The following is a 17,606-nucleotide window of genomic DNA, read 5'->3' as shown; positions in this document are numbered from 1 at the left end:
ACAATTTGTTTATATTTTTTATGAATAATTTTTATGTTTTAGATTAAATATTTTTATTATATTTCATTTCATTTTATTAATAATTCAGTTATGCACGAGTCTCTAAAACTAATCAACAATTAAGCGTGTTTTATTTGTTATTGTTTTAGGGATTTTATTTAAATATTTTTTTATTTAATTTGTTCTTAAATACATTGTATACCGGGGGTGGAGGGGTGTTAGAAAATCAAACACATGTTAATTGATTAAAATTTATGCGATAGTGAATTTTAATCTATTTTCAGAAAATCATAAATTTAAACTAAATTGTAGCGCAAACTTTCCACACATTTGCAGGGTTGTAACTAATGCATTTAAGATGCAAAAGGCAACATTTTTGTGAAATTTAGAACAGTTTTCTCTTAATTTTAGATTAGAAATTCACTTGCATAAATTTGAATACATTAATTATAAATTAAATAATAAATTTTTAAATCTAATTTAATATACATTGTAATAAGTTTTAAATGCTTTTTCACTATACAAATCTTAAAACTATTAGTATACTTTAGTTTTTTTCCCGTTATCCTTTTACAAATATCCAACTAATTTTTGAAAATTAAGTAAACATAATTTCTAAAAACCAGAATCAAAAATATATTTTGTTTGATTCAAAGATTATTAATTTTTTTAAAATCAACAAACAAAATAGAAAAATTTTTGACATTTTGAAATGCTATTTTCAGAGTTGCCGAAAGTATAATTCATTACCCCATGTCTATATTAGACAAATATTTATTATGCTAAACGTCAAATTGTTATCATGATAAAAAATTAGCAGGTACAGACGGCACTTATTAGCGTTATAACGTCGTTATGACAGTGTTGTCTAAACAATTGTTTAGACAACGTTGTCTTAATAACAAACGTCATTTTATTGTAAAATTTGGTAAGAATTTTGTTTTTGTGCAATTAAAATTTATTTTTAACATAAGTTTTCGTGAAATTAGTGTTTATTTACAAAATTTGCATTTAATTTCGATTGTTTTTATAAAATATAACATTATTTCAATAAAATTATCTGTGAGTTGTCGTGATAAAATTAGCATTTTGTTACCCTATGCATTAACATAAACAAAAAACGTCTGCCGACGTTTTGTCCATTGCCGTGATAAATATTTGTCTAATATAGACACGGGGTTAACAAAGGTTTTTTTATTAGATTCTTTAAGTTTTAACTCGTAAATTAGCTTTCTAATTCGATTTCTTATTTTACAAACATTTTCTATATTATTTTAACTTAATTATAAAATTAACTTAGTTTATTGTCAATAGTTGTATTAACTTAAAGAAAAACAACAATAAATAAAAAAATGTTGGTTGATTACACTGTGATACAAATGTTCTCGTACAACACTTGTATCCTGAAAACAAAATATCAGATTTGAAAATCGCTTGAAAACTACCAAACTTAAGGCTCAACTGTAATGAATATAAGCTAGCTTAAAGAAATGTCAAAACTGAACGAAAAGCCTCTTAAGTGCGGCAAACGCCGCTCAATGCTTTGGCGAAACTTGACAAAACTCTCTTAAGTACATTATAGTTTGTCACATAAGTTTTATATGTTGCTTAAGCTGACTTGCGCTAGCGCATTCATATTATAATATTATAGTAGATTTAACAAAGTTTAACTTCAAAAAAATGGCTCTTTTCCACATCTTTTGCTCTCAAAAAGTAGTTTAACAAAGTGATAGGCGAAAACTAAATATATGTTCGTACTCTATGGATTAGAACGAAGTGGAATTATAAACAACTAAAAGTTTTTTGATAAGTTTTAATAAAATTCAAGCCAAAGTTTTTCAAAAAGATATGTTAAAGTCAAAACATCGAGATATTTTTATATGTCAAAAATACATTGATACATTTTATTAAAGAAAATAGTTCATTAAATGATCTAATCTGTAGTCTAGTCTATAGTCCAGTGCATAGTCTAGTCTATGTCTCAGTCTATAGACAAGACTATAGACTAGACTATAGACCAGACTATAGACTAGACTATACTCTAGAATATAGACTAAACTGTAGACTAGACTATAAACTATACTCTAGATTAGACTATAGACTAGATTATAGACTAAACTATAGATTAGACTTTAGACTAGACTATAGACCAGACTATAGACTAGACTATACTCTAGACTATAGACTAGACTGTAGACTTGACTATATACTAGACTATAGACTAGTCTATAAAACAGACTATAGACTAGACTGGACTATAAAACAGACTATAGACAAGACTATAGACTAAACTATAGACTAGACTATAGACTAGACCATAGACTAGACTATAGACTAGACTATAGACTAGACTATAAACTAGACTATAGACTAGACTATAGACTAGACTATAGACTAGACTATAGACTAGACTATAGACTAGACTATAGACTAGACTATAGACTAGACTATAGACTAGACTATAGACAAGACTATAGACTAGACTATAGACTAGACTATAGACTAGACTATAGACTAGACTATAGACTAGACTATAGACTAGACTATAGACTAGACTATAGACTAGACTATAGACTAGACTATAGACTAGACTATAGACTAGACTATAGACTAGACTATAGACTAGACTATAGACTAGACTATAGACTAGACTATAGACTAGACTATAGACTAGACTATAGACTAGACTATAGACTAGACTATAGACTAGACTATAGACTAGACTATAGACTAGACTATAGACTAGACTATAGACTAGACTATAGACTAGACTATAGACTAGACTATAGACTAGACTATAGACTAGACTATAGACTAGACTATAGACTAGACTATAGACTAGACTATAGACTAGACTATAGACTAGACTATAGACTAGACTATAGACTATACTATAGACTAGACTATAGACTAGACTATAGACTAGACTATAGACTAGACTATAGACTAGACTATAGACTAGACTATAGACTAGACTATAGACTAGACTATAGACTAGACTATAGACTAGACTATAGACTAGACTATAGACTAGACTATAGACTAGACTATAGACTAGACTATAGACTAGACTATAGACTAGACTATAGACTAGACTATAGACTAGACTATATACTAGACTATAGACTAGACTATAGACTAGACTATAGACTAGACTATAGACTAGACTATAGACTAGACTATAGACTAGACTATAGACTAGACTATATAGACTAAACTATAGACTAGACTATAGACTAAACTATAGACTAGACTATAGACTAGACTATAGACTAGACTATAGACTAGACTATAGACTAGACTATAGACTAGACTATAGACTAGACTATAGACTAGACTATAGACTAGACTATAGACTAGACTATAGACTAGTCTATAGACTAGACTATAGACTAGACTATAGACTAGACTATAAACTAGACTATAGACTAGACTATAGACTAGACTATAGACTAGACTATAGATTAGACCATAGACTAGACTATAGACTAGACTATAGACTACACTATAGACTAGACTATAGACTGGACTATAGACTAGACTACAGACTAGACTATAGACTAGACTACAGACTAGACTATAGACTAGAAATTGTTTTATTAGAATTTACGGCAAACAAAGAACTTGAGATTATGGAAAAATTCGAGATCTACGCAGCTTTATCCTTTAGAAATTTGGACCAATAAATTATAAAAATATTCATCTTTGTGTTATTAGTACAATATGGGCTGGAACAAAAATAGAGAATTTAAGCTTGATTTAAACTTACGGCAAACGAAGAACTCAAGATGATGATAAAAATTCGAGTTCAGGGCAGCGTTATCCTTTAGAAATTGAGACCAATAAATATATTGGGTCCTAATTATGCTCTAAGATAATATGTCCATCCATCTATATAAGTTCTAAATGGAATATTGTAAATATCGTTTTTATGTTTTTTTTTCGATTATTTAAGAACATGTTAAATGATTCATAATACAATGTTGTATATTATCATTCTATTAATAATAATATATTTTTATTAAAATTATAATACACATGTCTAATATTGATGTAAAACATCTAGATGTTAAATCACTGGCATATAATTTAGATTAGTTAGTTACAGGTGAATTTGACGTTTAGAGATTTCAAAACATTTAAGAGACTTTATTAGATGTCAAGGTGAGATAAGATGACTATTTAGAAAATCGAATAATTATTATAAATTTTGCACTATTTCCATTAAAATAAAAAAGTTTTAGGTTTTACATGTAATATGTAGGAAATTTCAGAATATATGTATATAGAGGGCTCAAAAGTGTATTTCTGACAAAGTTTTCTTTAGCTTTAAATTCATTTTTTCAAAATTATATTGCTTTGAACTTAGCGAAAGGGTGTAATAGAAATTTTCGTTAAAGGAAAAAAAATGTTCTAATCATTAAGCTTACAAAGTTTCTTAATTATAGGCAGACACAAATCAATATCAACGATAAGAATGGGTCATATAATCAACAAGTCAACGCCATTTTTATTCGACAAATAGGGAACGTATTTATTGCATTAATAGGTCAACAACCATTCTCAAGGTAATGACGAGAATAAAAATATATTAAAACTATAAACTGTAACTTACACCATGAGAACAAGATTGTTAATAAACAAAATAAATTTAAAACAATTAAAGAAAAATTCTTGAAATAATTAGTTAATGGCTAGAAGTAGAAAAAGTAGAAGAATTACAATGAAAAAAAGTTGAGAATTACAATGAGATCAAGGTGATTTTTAAACTAGAGTGTTAATATAAAACTTTCCGTAAAGTGTTATAAAATGATTTGTGGTAAATTTTCAAGTTAATTTTAGGGGACTTGAGACCTAAATGCGTAATTTACTAGAGTGAGAGATAATGGATATCTATATATGAATGGATTTCCATAGAACCATATAGAAGAGAGAATTAGACTTTTAAGAAGGAGCATTTTCATTCTCTTTAAAATGAGAGTTTGATCTTATTCCGGAGGTATATTATTTCTATTTCAGTGGAATCGAATACTGAGCCCACTTCATAGGTAGAGTATATATTCTTTTAGAAATTGTTTTTAAATCTCTCAGTAACTAAAGTACTAAAAGTGTACTAGATGCGAATCCAACATATAGCAGGGGTATTAAATGAACTTGGTATTAAAAAACGAATTGTAGTCTTCGTTTAGAGACTTGTTACCTGCAAGATCATTATCTTTAAAATGTGGGGGTACTAAATGGACTTGATATTAAAAAACAATTGTAGTCTTCGATTAGAGACTTGTTATCTGCAAGATCATTATCTTCAAAATGAGAGTTTAATCTTGTTCTCTCAAAGGTAGCTAATCGGATTTATATTATCTCTACTTCAGTAGTATCGAATACTTAACCCGATTCATATGTAGAGTATATATTCTCTCTAAAATGAGAGCTAGATGTTGTTCTCTTAAAGGTGGCTAACCGGAGGAATATTATCTCTACTTCAGTAGAATCGAATACTGAACCCACTTCATATGTGGAGTATATATTCTCTTAGAAATTGCTTTTAAATATCTCAGTAACTAAAGTACTAAAAGTGAACTAGATGCGAATACAACATAAAAGGAATTATTAGCCCCTAAATACGGAAAAAACAAAGATTTCAGTATTAACTGTACCTCTCTTTATAGAGGTGGAGTCAAAGTTGTCTGATAGTTTTAAATATCAGATAGTTATCATGGACGAAGATGAAGCCAATAATGTGTAAAAAAAACTATGTTTATAAATTCTTTAAATATCAAATGATACTTCGACCGGGTATGGACTTAATCCATATTGCAGCATGCTGCACTTATTTGATGAAAACTCATGAAGAATATTACAAACCCGAGATATGGTTCACTAATGTTTACGTAAGATCATTATCCTTGAAATGAGAGCTTGATCTTGTTCTCTCACAGGTGGTTAACCGTAGGACGATTATCTCTATCGAATAATGAACCTGCTTCATATGTAGAGTATATATTCTCTTAATATATAATCTCTCAGTAAATAAAGTACTAAAATTGAACTAGATGGACTTATCTGATGAAAACTCATTAAGAATAATGTCTAACGTAACACTACATTTTGTGCCTTTTGGCGGCTGTCAATAATTTGAAAGTTGGCTCAACTATGGGCCGATGTTCATGAAATTTTATAGAGAGATTTTGATTCTTATAAAACATGTTTAAAAGGTAGTGGAAAAACAGTTCCAAACGCCTGAAGGGTACTATTTATGGGTAAAAGGGAAAAATGTGAATCGCGCTTTCACCAAACAGCTGGATAGCTATGTTTAGATCATCTAAAAGGGCCAATAGAATCATGAAAATCAAATTGTATCCATATCGGAGCAGATGTTTAGAACTGTTCTGTGTTAAAAAATGGGTTTAGAAATCTTTATCAGCAGATCATAACTTCGACTACTTAACGAATCTCAATTGATTCTGGGAATTAAAATATAAACCGTGAGGAATGCGATTGTTTTTCGAAAGAAATCGAAATAACAAAAGTAACTTTAACTTATTAACTCGAATAATAAAGCCCCTGGCCAATTGTATCCATATCGGAGCAGATATTTAGAACTGTACTGTATTAAAAAAATGGGTTTAGAAATCTTTATGAACAGATCAAAAATTCGAATACTTAACGAATCTCAATTGATTCTAGGAATTAAAATATATACCATGAGGAATGTGATTGTTTTTCGAAAGAAATCGAAGTAACAAAAGTAACTTTAACATCTTCATATATACTACCAACAGACTAGGAGTCGTTAAAGCGAGACTTGTTCTGTCTATTTAAATCTTAAACTCTTTGATGTATTTCTTGAGTCCCAAGTTACTGGATTTTGGATATAATCGGTTTATAACGTCATCAATTACAACTAGATAATTTACAATCGAAATCGATTGTAAATAGGAAACTTGTCGAAATCATGTGCAATATAAATATTGAAGATTTGGAATTCCAAGATATCTGATGTCTTCAGAAAATTGATCACAATAAACATACGGGCAGACAGACTGACAGACACCGAGGAACTGAAAATTATATTGTAAAAGTCATAGACGGAATGATAAACTTATCTGTACCCTTTTCTACAAGGATAAGGTAATACAAATAATCTCCAGGCTCTAGCTAATTTAATTGTTAGGATTCATGGACTATACTTTCTTAAAGTTTCCAAAAAGAGACTTTGAATCTTCATTCTGTAGATAACCAATAATATATTCCCGATTACAAAAAAAAACTTTTAGTTGCTTAATAACAATTGTTAATTTTAATTGTAAAATATTTTATTTTAAATAAAATAACTTTGTTCAAAAAACTTTGTTCAACTTAGAAAATAAATTAAATGAAAAAAAGAATTTAAAAATAAAACTTAAAAATAATGAATTAAATCTCTAATTTTCTAAACTTAAAGCTCTCAGTATACTTATGCAACTTAACTCAGTTTACCGCCGCTGTCACCACCGTTGGCTGGGAAGGCTGAAGCTGCTGTTGTTGCTGCTGCAATGCAGAATGATGATGCGGCACATGAGGATGAACATGTTGCGCTAAATGTTGATGATAACGCGAGGCTGCTGAAGATGCCGAAGATGATGAAGAAGACCATTGATGAGCAGCGGCACTATGTGCCGGATGATGATGCGAATGCGATGAATGGTGCTGAGGATGAAGATTATGGTGATGATGACTGGCAGCTGCTGCTAATTGACGTCAGAGATAAAACTCCGGTGAACTTTGATTTTCTGTATTCAATTGATGAGCAGGACCACCACCTCCGGCTCCAGCAGCACCACCATTTAGGGTAATAACACTTGAGGATGTCCCCGTTACGGGACCATTTTGGGAAGAGGCAGCACTGCTACCACGTAAACGCTGCTTCAATTGATCACGCTCTTGGCAAACCCGTGTGTATTCCAATTTTAAACGATGCAGATCTTGATTCAATTGACGATTGGTTTTTTCCAATTCATGGCGTTGTAGCAGTCTTTTTGAGCGGCAATTCTGGGCATAACCTCGATTTTTAAGTGTTCTACGTTTTTGTTTCAGTCGAACCACCTCTTCACGTGGACAACCATGCAAACGTTTATTCAATTCTCTAACCGTTAGTGTAGTCAAGAGATCATCATCTATGCAGTCGTCTAAACCCAAATTACTTGAGGTGGAATATTGACCTGAACAGGTGCGCGGGGAATTGGTGGAAGATCTTGTTGAACTGACCGAGTGTGGCCGATTGTTGACATGATTACTGACATGATTGGGATTGGTGTGTATAATGGAGGAGGTATTATTGACCTGACCGTTGGTTATGATGCCATTGTGATAGGGCGAGGAGTGCATATTGATGGGCGTCAAATGTTCTATTGTCTGGAAATGATGATGATGGTGTGTTTGTATAAGATGATTATGATGATTAGCCGCCGCCACCGATTGCATGTATTCCCGGTGCCTTTCCCATTCCTCGTCTTGTGAGGGACCCGCCAAAGGTCTTAAGTCTAGAGGTTGGGGATCTGATCTCATAGAATTCGGCAGCCACATCATTTCCTGAGTCAAACCGGCACTGGGTGGTGGTGGCCGATGGTGTGTGGCATAATGGGAACTAGGAACTCCAGAGTATACCTGGGTACAAGTACTGCCTGTGGGTGAGCCTATAACAGGGGGAGTTTCAGGTGGTGTAGAAGGTACTCCGCCCGGTACAGAGGTATTCACCAATATCGCCTGTCCCGCCATGGGACCATGAGTGTAGATTTCTGGTGGCGGCGATAATGGCTGCAGTCTTCTTTCGTCCATATGCGACCAGTTGGGCGGGAAAGCTCTCATTTTTATCAAAGGCTCGACCGCCGTTTCGTCTTCTTCCGCGGCCACAGCTGAGGGTTCGGTGGTCCAGGTTATTTTGGCCGCCGTCGCCGCTACAGGACTATGATCTTCACGTTTAACACCAACGGCCGAGGTACCATCCTCCAAATGTTCCAGTACAAATTCCTGTACATACTGATCAGCGAGGTTCGGATCCTCCATTTTCATTGAAGGATAATAAAGGTGGGTAATGGTAGCCAGCGATTTGAGATATTTTAACTCGTTTAATAAAAGTTATTTATATATATTCTTTTCGATTCTTAATTTCAAACACTTTCACATCAAAATTTTCTAAATGAATCAAACACTTGTTTCTAAATTATTGAAATTATTTAAATTTTTATTAAATTCTTATAATTTTTTTTAAATTTGAGATATTTGAGAATTTGTTTTGTTAAAAATTATTTTTTTAAACACTTTTATTTTTTAGAAAAACTCAGCGTTTTTTCTTTAAATCTATTTTTTTTTTTTAATTTATATAAATATTATTTTTATTATTATTTCATTTCCGAGTGTTAGAATATTTTTATGTTTTTATTACAATTATATATTTTTTATCGCAACCGTCTTTAAAGAGTTGGCGGTAACGACTAACGGTGTTTTTTCAATTTAAAAATGGGTGTCCGTCTGTCTGCTTGAGAATGGCCGAGTCAAGCACTTTTTCCCAGGTATATATTGGTCATAACGCTGAGCTTCGCGTTTTCTCGTTTTTTATTTGCAACTTGTGTGTTGTTATTGTAGTCGTCGTTTCAATATTATTTTTGTTTTTGGTAAAAATTTTCTTCAATATTTCGTTCGTATTGTTTCACAACCGTTTTTTGACACGCGTCGTTGTCAGTTCTTATTGGAATTGAATTCTTTGGCAGTCTAGCAGTCTGCTAATGTTGTTGTTGATTTTCTTTTTTGGGGGGATAAACTGTATTCCACATACTATTATATATTTTTTTATTTCTGTTTTACCACTACTAGTGCACATCATTTATTTGAGCATGTCCCAACATCCGTTTTATAAATTTCTTAGAAGCAACAGTGGGTCAGCTGCCACCACCCTTCTGTACCCAAAACCGGTGTTTTGATTTTCTTGCTCTCCCAAAGTTTATATGAGAGTTTTGTTTCTTATTTGTCTGCTAAGCTTTGGCAAAGGGTGCATTTTATTTCTCTTTGAAATCGTTGTGCTAGAGCTTTTATATAAATGGTACAGTGGTAAGACAATATAGTTGTTTGAACCATAGTGCACAAGGTACTATGCAATGAATATACACTAGACTATATGCGAGACTATATACCAAACTATAGACTAGAGTACAGTCCAGACTATAAACTACTCTATAGAATAGACTATCGACTAGACTATAAACTAGACCATATATTATAGAGCAGACTATAGATTAGACTGTACTATATATAGACCCAGCCTATAGACTAGACTACAGACTAGACTATAGACTAGGCTATAGACCCAGCCTATAGACTAGACTATAGACTAGACTATAGACTAGGCTATAGACTAGGCTATAGACTAGACTATAGACTAGACTATAGACTAGACTATAGACTAGACTATAGACTAGACTATAGACTAGACTATAGACTAGACTATAGACCAGACTATAGACTAGACTATAGACTAGACTATAGACTAGACTATTGACTAGACTATAGACTAGACTATAGACTAGACTATAGACTAGACTATAGACTAGACTATAGACCAGACTATAGACTAGACTATAGACTAGACTATAGACTAGACTATAGACTAGACTATTGACTAGACTATAGACTAGACTATAGACTAGACTATAGACTAGACTATAGACTAGACTATAGACTAGACTATAGACTAGACTATAGACTAGACTATAGACTAGACTATAGACTAGACTATAGACTAGACTATAGACTAGACTATAGACTAGACTATAGACTAGACTATAGACTAGACTATAGACTAGACTATAGACTAGACTATAGACTAGACTATAGACTAGACTATAGACTAGACTATAGACTAGACTATAGACTAGACTATAGACTAGACTATACTAGACTATAGACTAGACTATAGACTAGACTATAGACTAGACTATAGACTAGACTATAGACTAGACTATAGACTAGACTATAGACTAGACTATAGACTAGACTATAGACTAGACTATAGACTAGACTATAGACTAGACTATAGACTAGTCTGTAGACTAGACTATAGACTAGTCTGTAGACTAGACTATAGACTAGTCTGTAGACTAGACTAAAGACTAGACTATAGACTAGACTATAGACTACACTATAGTCTAGACTACAGACTAGATTATAGAACAGATTTTAGACTAGACTATAGACTAGACTATGGACTAGACTATAGACTACACTATAGACTAGACTACAGACTAGATTATAGAACAGATTTTAGACTAGACTATAGACTAGACTATGGACTAGACTATAGACTAGACTATAGACTGGACTATAGCCTAAACTATAGACTAGACTAGAGTATAGATTAAACTAAAGACTAGACTTGACTATAGAATAGACTATACTATAGGCTATAGAATAGACTAGACTACATTCTAAACTATATACCAGACAGTAGACTAGACTATAGAATAACTATAAATTTAAATATAGACTTGACTAAATGGACGGGCTTCTTAAATTTTTAAGGTTATCAAAAATCCTACTTAAATATTTTATTTGATTACAATAAAATTCAAGCCACTGTGCCCAGTCTAAATAACTCTCCTTTAAAACGAATTTTTCGGTAAAGCTTTTTTCTCAAATTCCTTTAAAAAATTTAGTTAACACTCAAGCATTCATTGATATTTGAGCTCAAAACATTAGATTAAATAAAGAGAGAATTACTCTTTTTTTCTCTCTAAATAATACATATTTACTGTATTAGTGGTAGTTTAACGGTATATACGAGTACGTACAGTGTAATTCGTACTTTCTAGTTGCCGTGGAAGTTGATGTTGTTGTTATAATTGTCAAAGCAATTGAAGCAGTTAAATATAAAAGAGGGCGTTTATTTTGAATTGCCGGCTATAAACGATATGTTTGTATGCCTGTAGAGGTTTTATAATTTGTAACAGCTCCGCCCATTTGTTGTTGATTTTATTAATGTTATTGTTGTTGTATTTATTACCACAAGACATAATACATCCCCGATAAAATTTATGCTGAAGAAAAACACATACATTCTCAAACGAAGACAAGTGGAAATGAAAATAAAGTCTTAAGTCCCCTTCTTGACTTCTTTAACAAATTGTTGTTTGTCTAACTGTGTGTCTTGTTGGTATCAATAGTAGATTTCGGCAACATCCCTTTTCTTTGGTTGAGGAAAAGGCTTAAGATTTAAATTGTGTTGAGATGTATGTACATCATGTTGGAGTAATACTTCTATTGTTTGAATTTTTTCATAACTATTTTTTGGTTGGACATTTTTATGCGCAAAATCTATTGGAATTTTAAATAAAAATCACTTTCGTAATGGGTGCCTATTTTCCATTATCAATCGGGAGTTTGGAGTTTATTTTTTTTTTGGCGTTTGAAATGTGTTCCATATATTTTAGTGAATATATCACTCAGTTTATGTTTGACAATGATAAATTTGATGGAACTGATAAATTAATTTTATACATATTTATAAATAATACAGTGTATTAATAATTACAGCTTTGATTTTTGACGGTTATTTAGTATATAAAATGAGTTTTTTCGATCAACCTGTTGTGTTGAATTTTGAAATGTTTTCTAATAATTCATAAGATATATTAATTGTGTTTTGAACGAGTTGCAAAAGCCTTCTGTTAATATGTGAGACGAATAAGAATTTTAAAAGTTTTTACACTTGGGCCACTCCAGGTCTGTTATGCGCAACTTTCCTTGAAAAATATTGGTTTAAAAACACTATATAGCTATACGAATATGAAAGGATTTTTCGTCCAATGTTCCTGAATTTAGTTACTCAGAATTTTCCGTTCAACATTCCCGACGCACATGTATACATATGTATGTATACTGAGCAATATTACTTCCAAGATATTTGCTTCGACATATGTCTTGCACAGAAAGTGATCCAGCTTTAACTTGTCCTCTCCACTCTTGATTACTTTGAATACGTTTGTCAAAAATTATACCTGAAAGTTCACTGACAAGCGGTAGTTCACTAAGGATGCTTCTTGTTCTGATCTCAGTGGGATCAACCACTGGCCATGCTGGATTCTCTTGCACAATTTTTTAATTCAGACCTATTTATATTCTATAAGCGTCCTTTCCTTTATAACAATTACAATTATTCCCGAGTGACCTAGTACCCAAGCCACTGTTTGGTTATAGCATTCTTAGAGTCTATATTGCCTTCATTTCCTTCTGATTGTGGGAAATAGTACGTTAACTTATATTGACGTCATACAGTATTGTAATTAATAAGATGGGGTTTTAATGTAGACCCCCAAATCCGATCTGTCTCTCAGTTAGTATCATCCATGCTATAGCAGATTCCCGCATGTATTAACTGTAATGTTTCGCCCAAAACATAATCTCCTATTTGAGATCAATGTCTCACAGTTACTGTTTTCGGTATGTGATTGGCAACTTGGTGTATAACCATCCAATATGTCCACTATACTGAGATGAAATGTTATGTAACCGTCATATATATTCGAGCTGAGGTTAGGTTATGTTGATAGGAGGATGTATACTACATAAAATCCGAACAAATACAACTAGGCCGCTATCGGGCCTGTTGTGCGTTCCTTATCGTGTTTCTGTACGTAATTCGTAAGAATATTTCAATCAGTGTTTGTATTTCCGGAATAACATCACTTCCATGATACTTGGATCTAATTTCGACGAATGCCTGGCAGTGGCAAAGAAAGTTTTCCAGAGTTTTACTGTCCTCTCCACATGCTCTATATTCATCAGAATCCGCACTTCCCGTTTTGCATAGATACGCTCGTAATCCTGTGTGCCCTCTCAGAATACGTACCATTATACTAATTTCAGATTTTCTCATTTTGAGGAGATTTTTCGTCTTGCTCTCATCAGGGTCACCCCATAGAATCTTTGTGATTTTACCCACTGTTTCATTATTTTAAGAGGCCTGAACTGATGTAATTGTTACAGTCGTTTTGATCAGAGGAATGCACAACAATACATATTGCTTTCGGTCGATGTATTGCTCCTGACCCATCTTACACTCAGGCAACATGTACGCTGAACTTCCTATAGTATTATTTTTAATTTTTGTCCATATTATAGAAGCTTAATATAGAATTGGTCAAATTACGCTTTTATTGCCTTAAAAATGGGTAAAGTTCCCAAAAATGCAAAAAGAGGCAGAAAGTGGTTAATTTTTTAGTTTTACCTTTAAAGATCTTGACGTTTATTTTTTTTATTTTGTTTCGGGAGATGAGGGGAAATGAAATATCTAGTCTTAACCCTTGATCAAATGGATATTAACACTTCCCTGGTGACTATATCAAAACTGGTAGATGGCTTTGAGTGAAACCCAAACTGACACGCTGCGCAAAAAGACGAGGTCTTTGTGTGCCAGAGTACTTAGACGCGAACGTTCTACTGCTTCTAAAGGCAACAAAACCTTTTAATCATTTGTAAAATGGGGATTATGCTAGTTCTTCAATTTCGACGCTTTTCAGGGATAATCAAAATGATAAAGGTAACCTTTAAGCTGAGCTCGCAAGTAATTCTTTCTTACCTGATAACGATCAACCACTGCCCGAGCTCGAACGGGTATAAGTAATTATGCCTAACATATTCTTCCGAGTGCGTGCCGTTAAAAGAGTTTTGGCGGATCTCAGCATTAATAAGTCTCCTGGACCTGATGGCATACCGGTCTGGAAGCAGTGCTCTTTGGCGCTAGCTCGATATACTAAACCGGAAATTTTCCTACATGCTGGAAGATTGCTAATGTCACGCTAATTCCTAAAAAGGGAGAGGCTAATAACACTGCAAATTATCGGCCAATTGCAATTTGTTTTGCACTTTCAAAAGTTATGGAAAGTATGATTAATTTCCATCTTGTCAAATATCTAGAGACCAACAATTTACTTAAAGACCGCCAGTATAGCATTCGTAGAGGTCGCTCTACGGGAGACCTTCTGGCCTTCCTTTCGAAAAAATGGTGTCATTCCATTTTTGCGAATGTAAAGTGGTGGTGGTGTTAGATGTTTCCAAGGCGTTTGATAGAGTGTGGCATGGTGCACTTATATCAAAACTTGGTGTCGGTAATAACTTCACTCGATTTGTTTCGAACTTTCGCATTCATCGCACTATACGACTTCATTGATCGCACATCAACGGGCCACAAGACCTCCTAGTGAACTCGCTCCATTCTATTAAAATCCTGAGTAGTATTATCCTCTTTATCTACAAAGTCTTTAATGCTATCGGACTCAATCTATTCATCCTTATTAAGGAACTATCTTGAGGCTATAACACCGAAGTTTTACTAACTAGGACATTAGGACCAAGATCTCAATCTATCGTTCAAGTTATTTGTTAGCGAATAATATAGATATTCTTTTCAATAAAAAATTTTAAATTTTATGTTTTTGTATAAAATTTATAAGCAGTTCTTTTAAATCGAATAACATCTAACCAATTAATAATTCAATGGATCTGAAAACTGTCACAGTTTGCTACCATTACTTTATTGGAAATCAGTCTAGGTGGTATCACTGTTATATCATCTGGTAAATTTTATTGTAAATAAAAAAACTTAAAATAATTTACTAAAAACTTTACAACCCTACAACCCTCTTATTAAACAACGATGTAAAACATACCGCAATACATTTACAAATCAAATCTAATAAATGAATGAGTAAAAACAAAAACCCCAAAAAGGAAGAAACCTCCGGAATCTTTACAACAACAAAATAATGAAAAATACCACCTACAAAGAAACCCACATATCGGAACAAATGGTGCATAAACACACAAACACAATATAATCAATTTTGATAGTACATTTACTACATACATACATGCAGGTATAAACGTACATACATTCGTAGATACACTTGTTAGTTAATAGATAGATACAAACATAAAGGAGAAAAAACATAATTCGATTGTGTTCAATTTAATTTTTACAAGCTTCAATTGAGCCGTATTATACGGAAATACATTCATTTACAAGATAAATAAATTTGAACGTTTGTAGCAGGGATGAAAGCTTTGGTACTTTTTGCCATTAGGTATGTATGTTAAAATCAGAAAAGTACAAAAGTATAGTCTATTCTATAGTCTAGTCTATAGTTTAGTCTAAAGTCTATTCTATAGTCTATTCTATAGTCTAGTCTATAGTCTAGTCTATAGTTTAGTAAAGTTTAGTCTACAGTCTATTCTATAATCTAGTCTATAGTTTAGTCTATAGTCTAGTCTACAGTCTAGTCTATAGTTTAGTCTATAGTCTAGTCTACAGTCTAGTCTATAGTCTAGTCTATAGCCTAGTCTATAGTCTAGTCTATAGACTAGTCTATAGTCTAGTCTATAGACTAGTTTATAGTCTAGTCTATAGACTAGTCTATAGTCTAGTCTATAGACTAAACTATAGACTAGACTGTAGACTAAACAATAGACTAGATTATAGAATAGTCTATAGTCTAGTCTATAGTCTAGTCTATAGTCTAGTCTATAGACTAGTCTATAGTCTAGTCTATAGTCTAGTCTATAGTCTAGTCTATAGTCTAGTCTATAGTCTAGTCTATAGTATAGTCTATAGTCTAGTCTATAGTCTAGACTATAATCTAGTATATAGTCTAGTCTATAGTCTAGTCTATAGTCTAGTCTAGACTCCAGAGTGGACTATAGACTAGTCTATAGTCTAGTCTATAGTATATAGTCTATAGTGTATACTCTATAGTCTATAGCCTATGGTATATAGTCTAGTCTGGTCTGGTGTAGTCTAGTCTACTCTAGTCTAGTCTATAGTCTATTATATAGTCTAGTCTATTGTCTAGTCTTTTCTATTGTCTAGTCTATAGTACATTTAAAAGCCTAGTCTATAGTCTATAATCTAGTCTATGGTCTAGTTTACTATAGTCTAGTCTGTAGTCCAGCCTATAGTCTAGTCTATAGTCTATAGTCTAAACTATAGTCTAGCCTATAATCTTGTTTATAGTCTAGTCTATGGTATAGTTTATAGTCCAGTCTATAGTCTCGTCTATAGTCTAGTCTATAATCTATCCTATAGTCGAGTTTATATTCTAACCTATTATCTAGCCTATTGTGTAGTTTATGGTTTATGGACAATCATAGCAGTTGTTAATAGTATTTATCATCTCTAAACTACCTACATGCTTATGAATGTAAATGTGTCCCTACCTATGAAAGATTGTATGTTTGTGATATTGAAAGAGACATAATTTTTATGTGGCGTCTCGCCTTTAGACTTTTACTACATAGTATTTATTATCTTATTTTCCTACCAAAAAAATAAAACTTTATATAGAATTTCATTTAAATTTATAACTGACATGTTTTCGTTTCTCATGTTCTTGAAATACCTCCTTTCCATAACCACCTACATGAATATGTTCCACCCGTATAATGTTTACAATCAATACTCAAATCTGCTCAATCGATTCCACCTTCAAGTGCATACATACATATGTATATACTATTTAGGCAGTTGTTTTTACATTTGGTTACATTTTACAAGTATTTGGCTAAAAATTTTGCCAAAAACA

General features: G+C 32.5%; 1 protein-coding gene across 1 annotated transcript; it reads right to left on the bottom strand.

Moving 5' to 3' along the window:
- Positions 1–7,358: 7,358 nt before the first annotated feature.
- On the bottom strand, positions 7,359–9,213 carry LOC111689389 (transcription factor MafB). The gene has a single exon (XM_046956272.1). The coding sequence runs from the start codon at positions 9,049–9,051 to the stop codon at positions 7,741–7,743; it is 1,311 nt and encodes a 436-aa protein (XP_046812228.1). The 5' UTR covers positions 9,052–9,213; the 3' UTR covers positions 7,359–7,740.
- Between the last annotated feature and the right edge of the window lie 8,393 nt (positions 9,214–17,606).

The sequence above is a fragment of the Lucilia cuprina genome, chromosome 2, assembly GCF_022045245.1.
Source record: "Lucilia cuprina isolate Lc7/37 chromosome 2, ASM2204524v1, whole genome shotgun sequence".
Classification (NCBI taxonomy): domain Eukaryota; kingdom Metazoa; phylum Arthropoda; class Insecta; order Diptera; family Calliphoridae; genus Lucilia; species Lucilia cuprina.
The sequence above is the reverse complement of the archived record's forward strand: the minus strand, read 5'-3'. Positions and strand labels throughout refer to the sequence as shown.

Excerpts from the sequence above, each read along its gene's own strand:
- LOC111689389 (XM_046956272.1), bottom strand. The coding sequence starts at position 9,051 with ATGAAAATGGAGGATCCGAACCTCGCTGATCAGTATGTACAGGAATTT.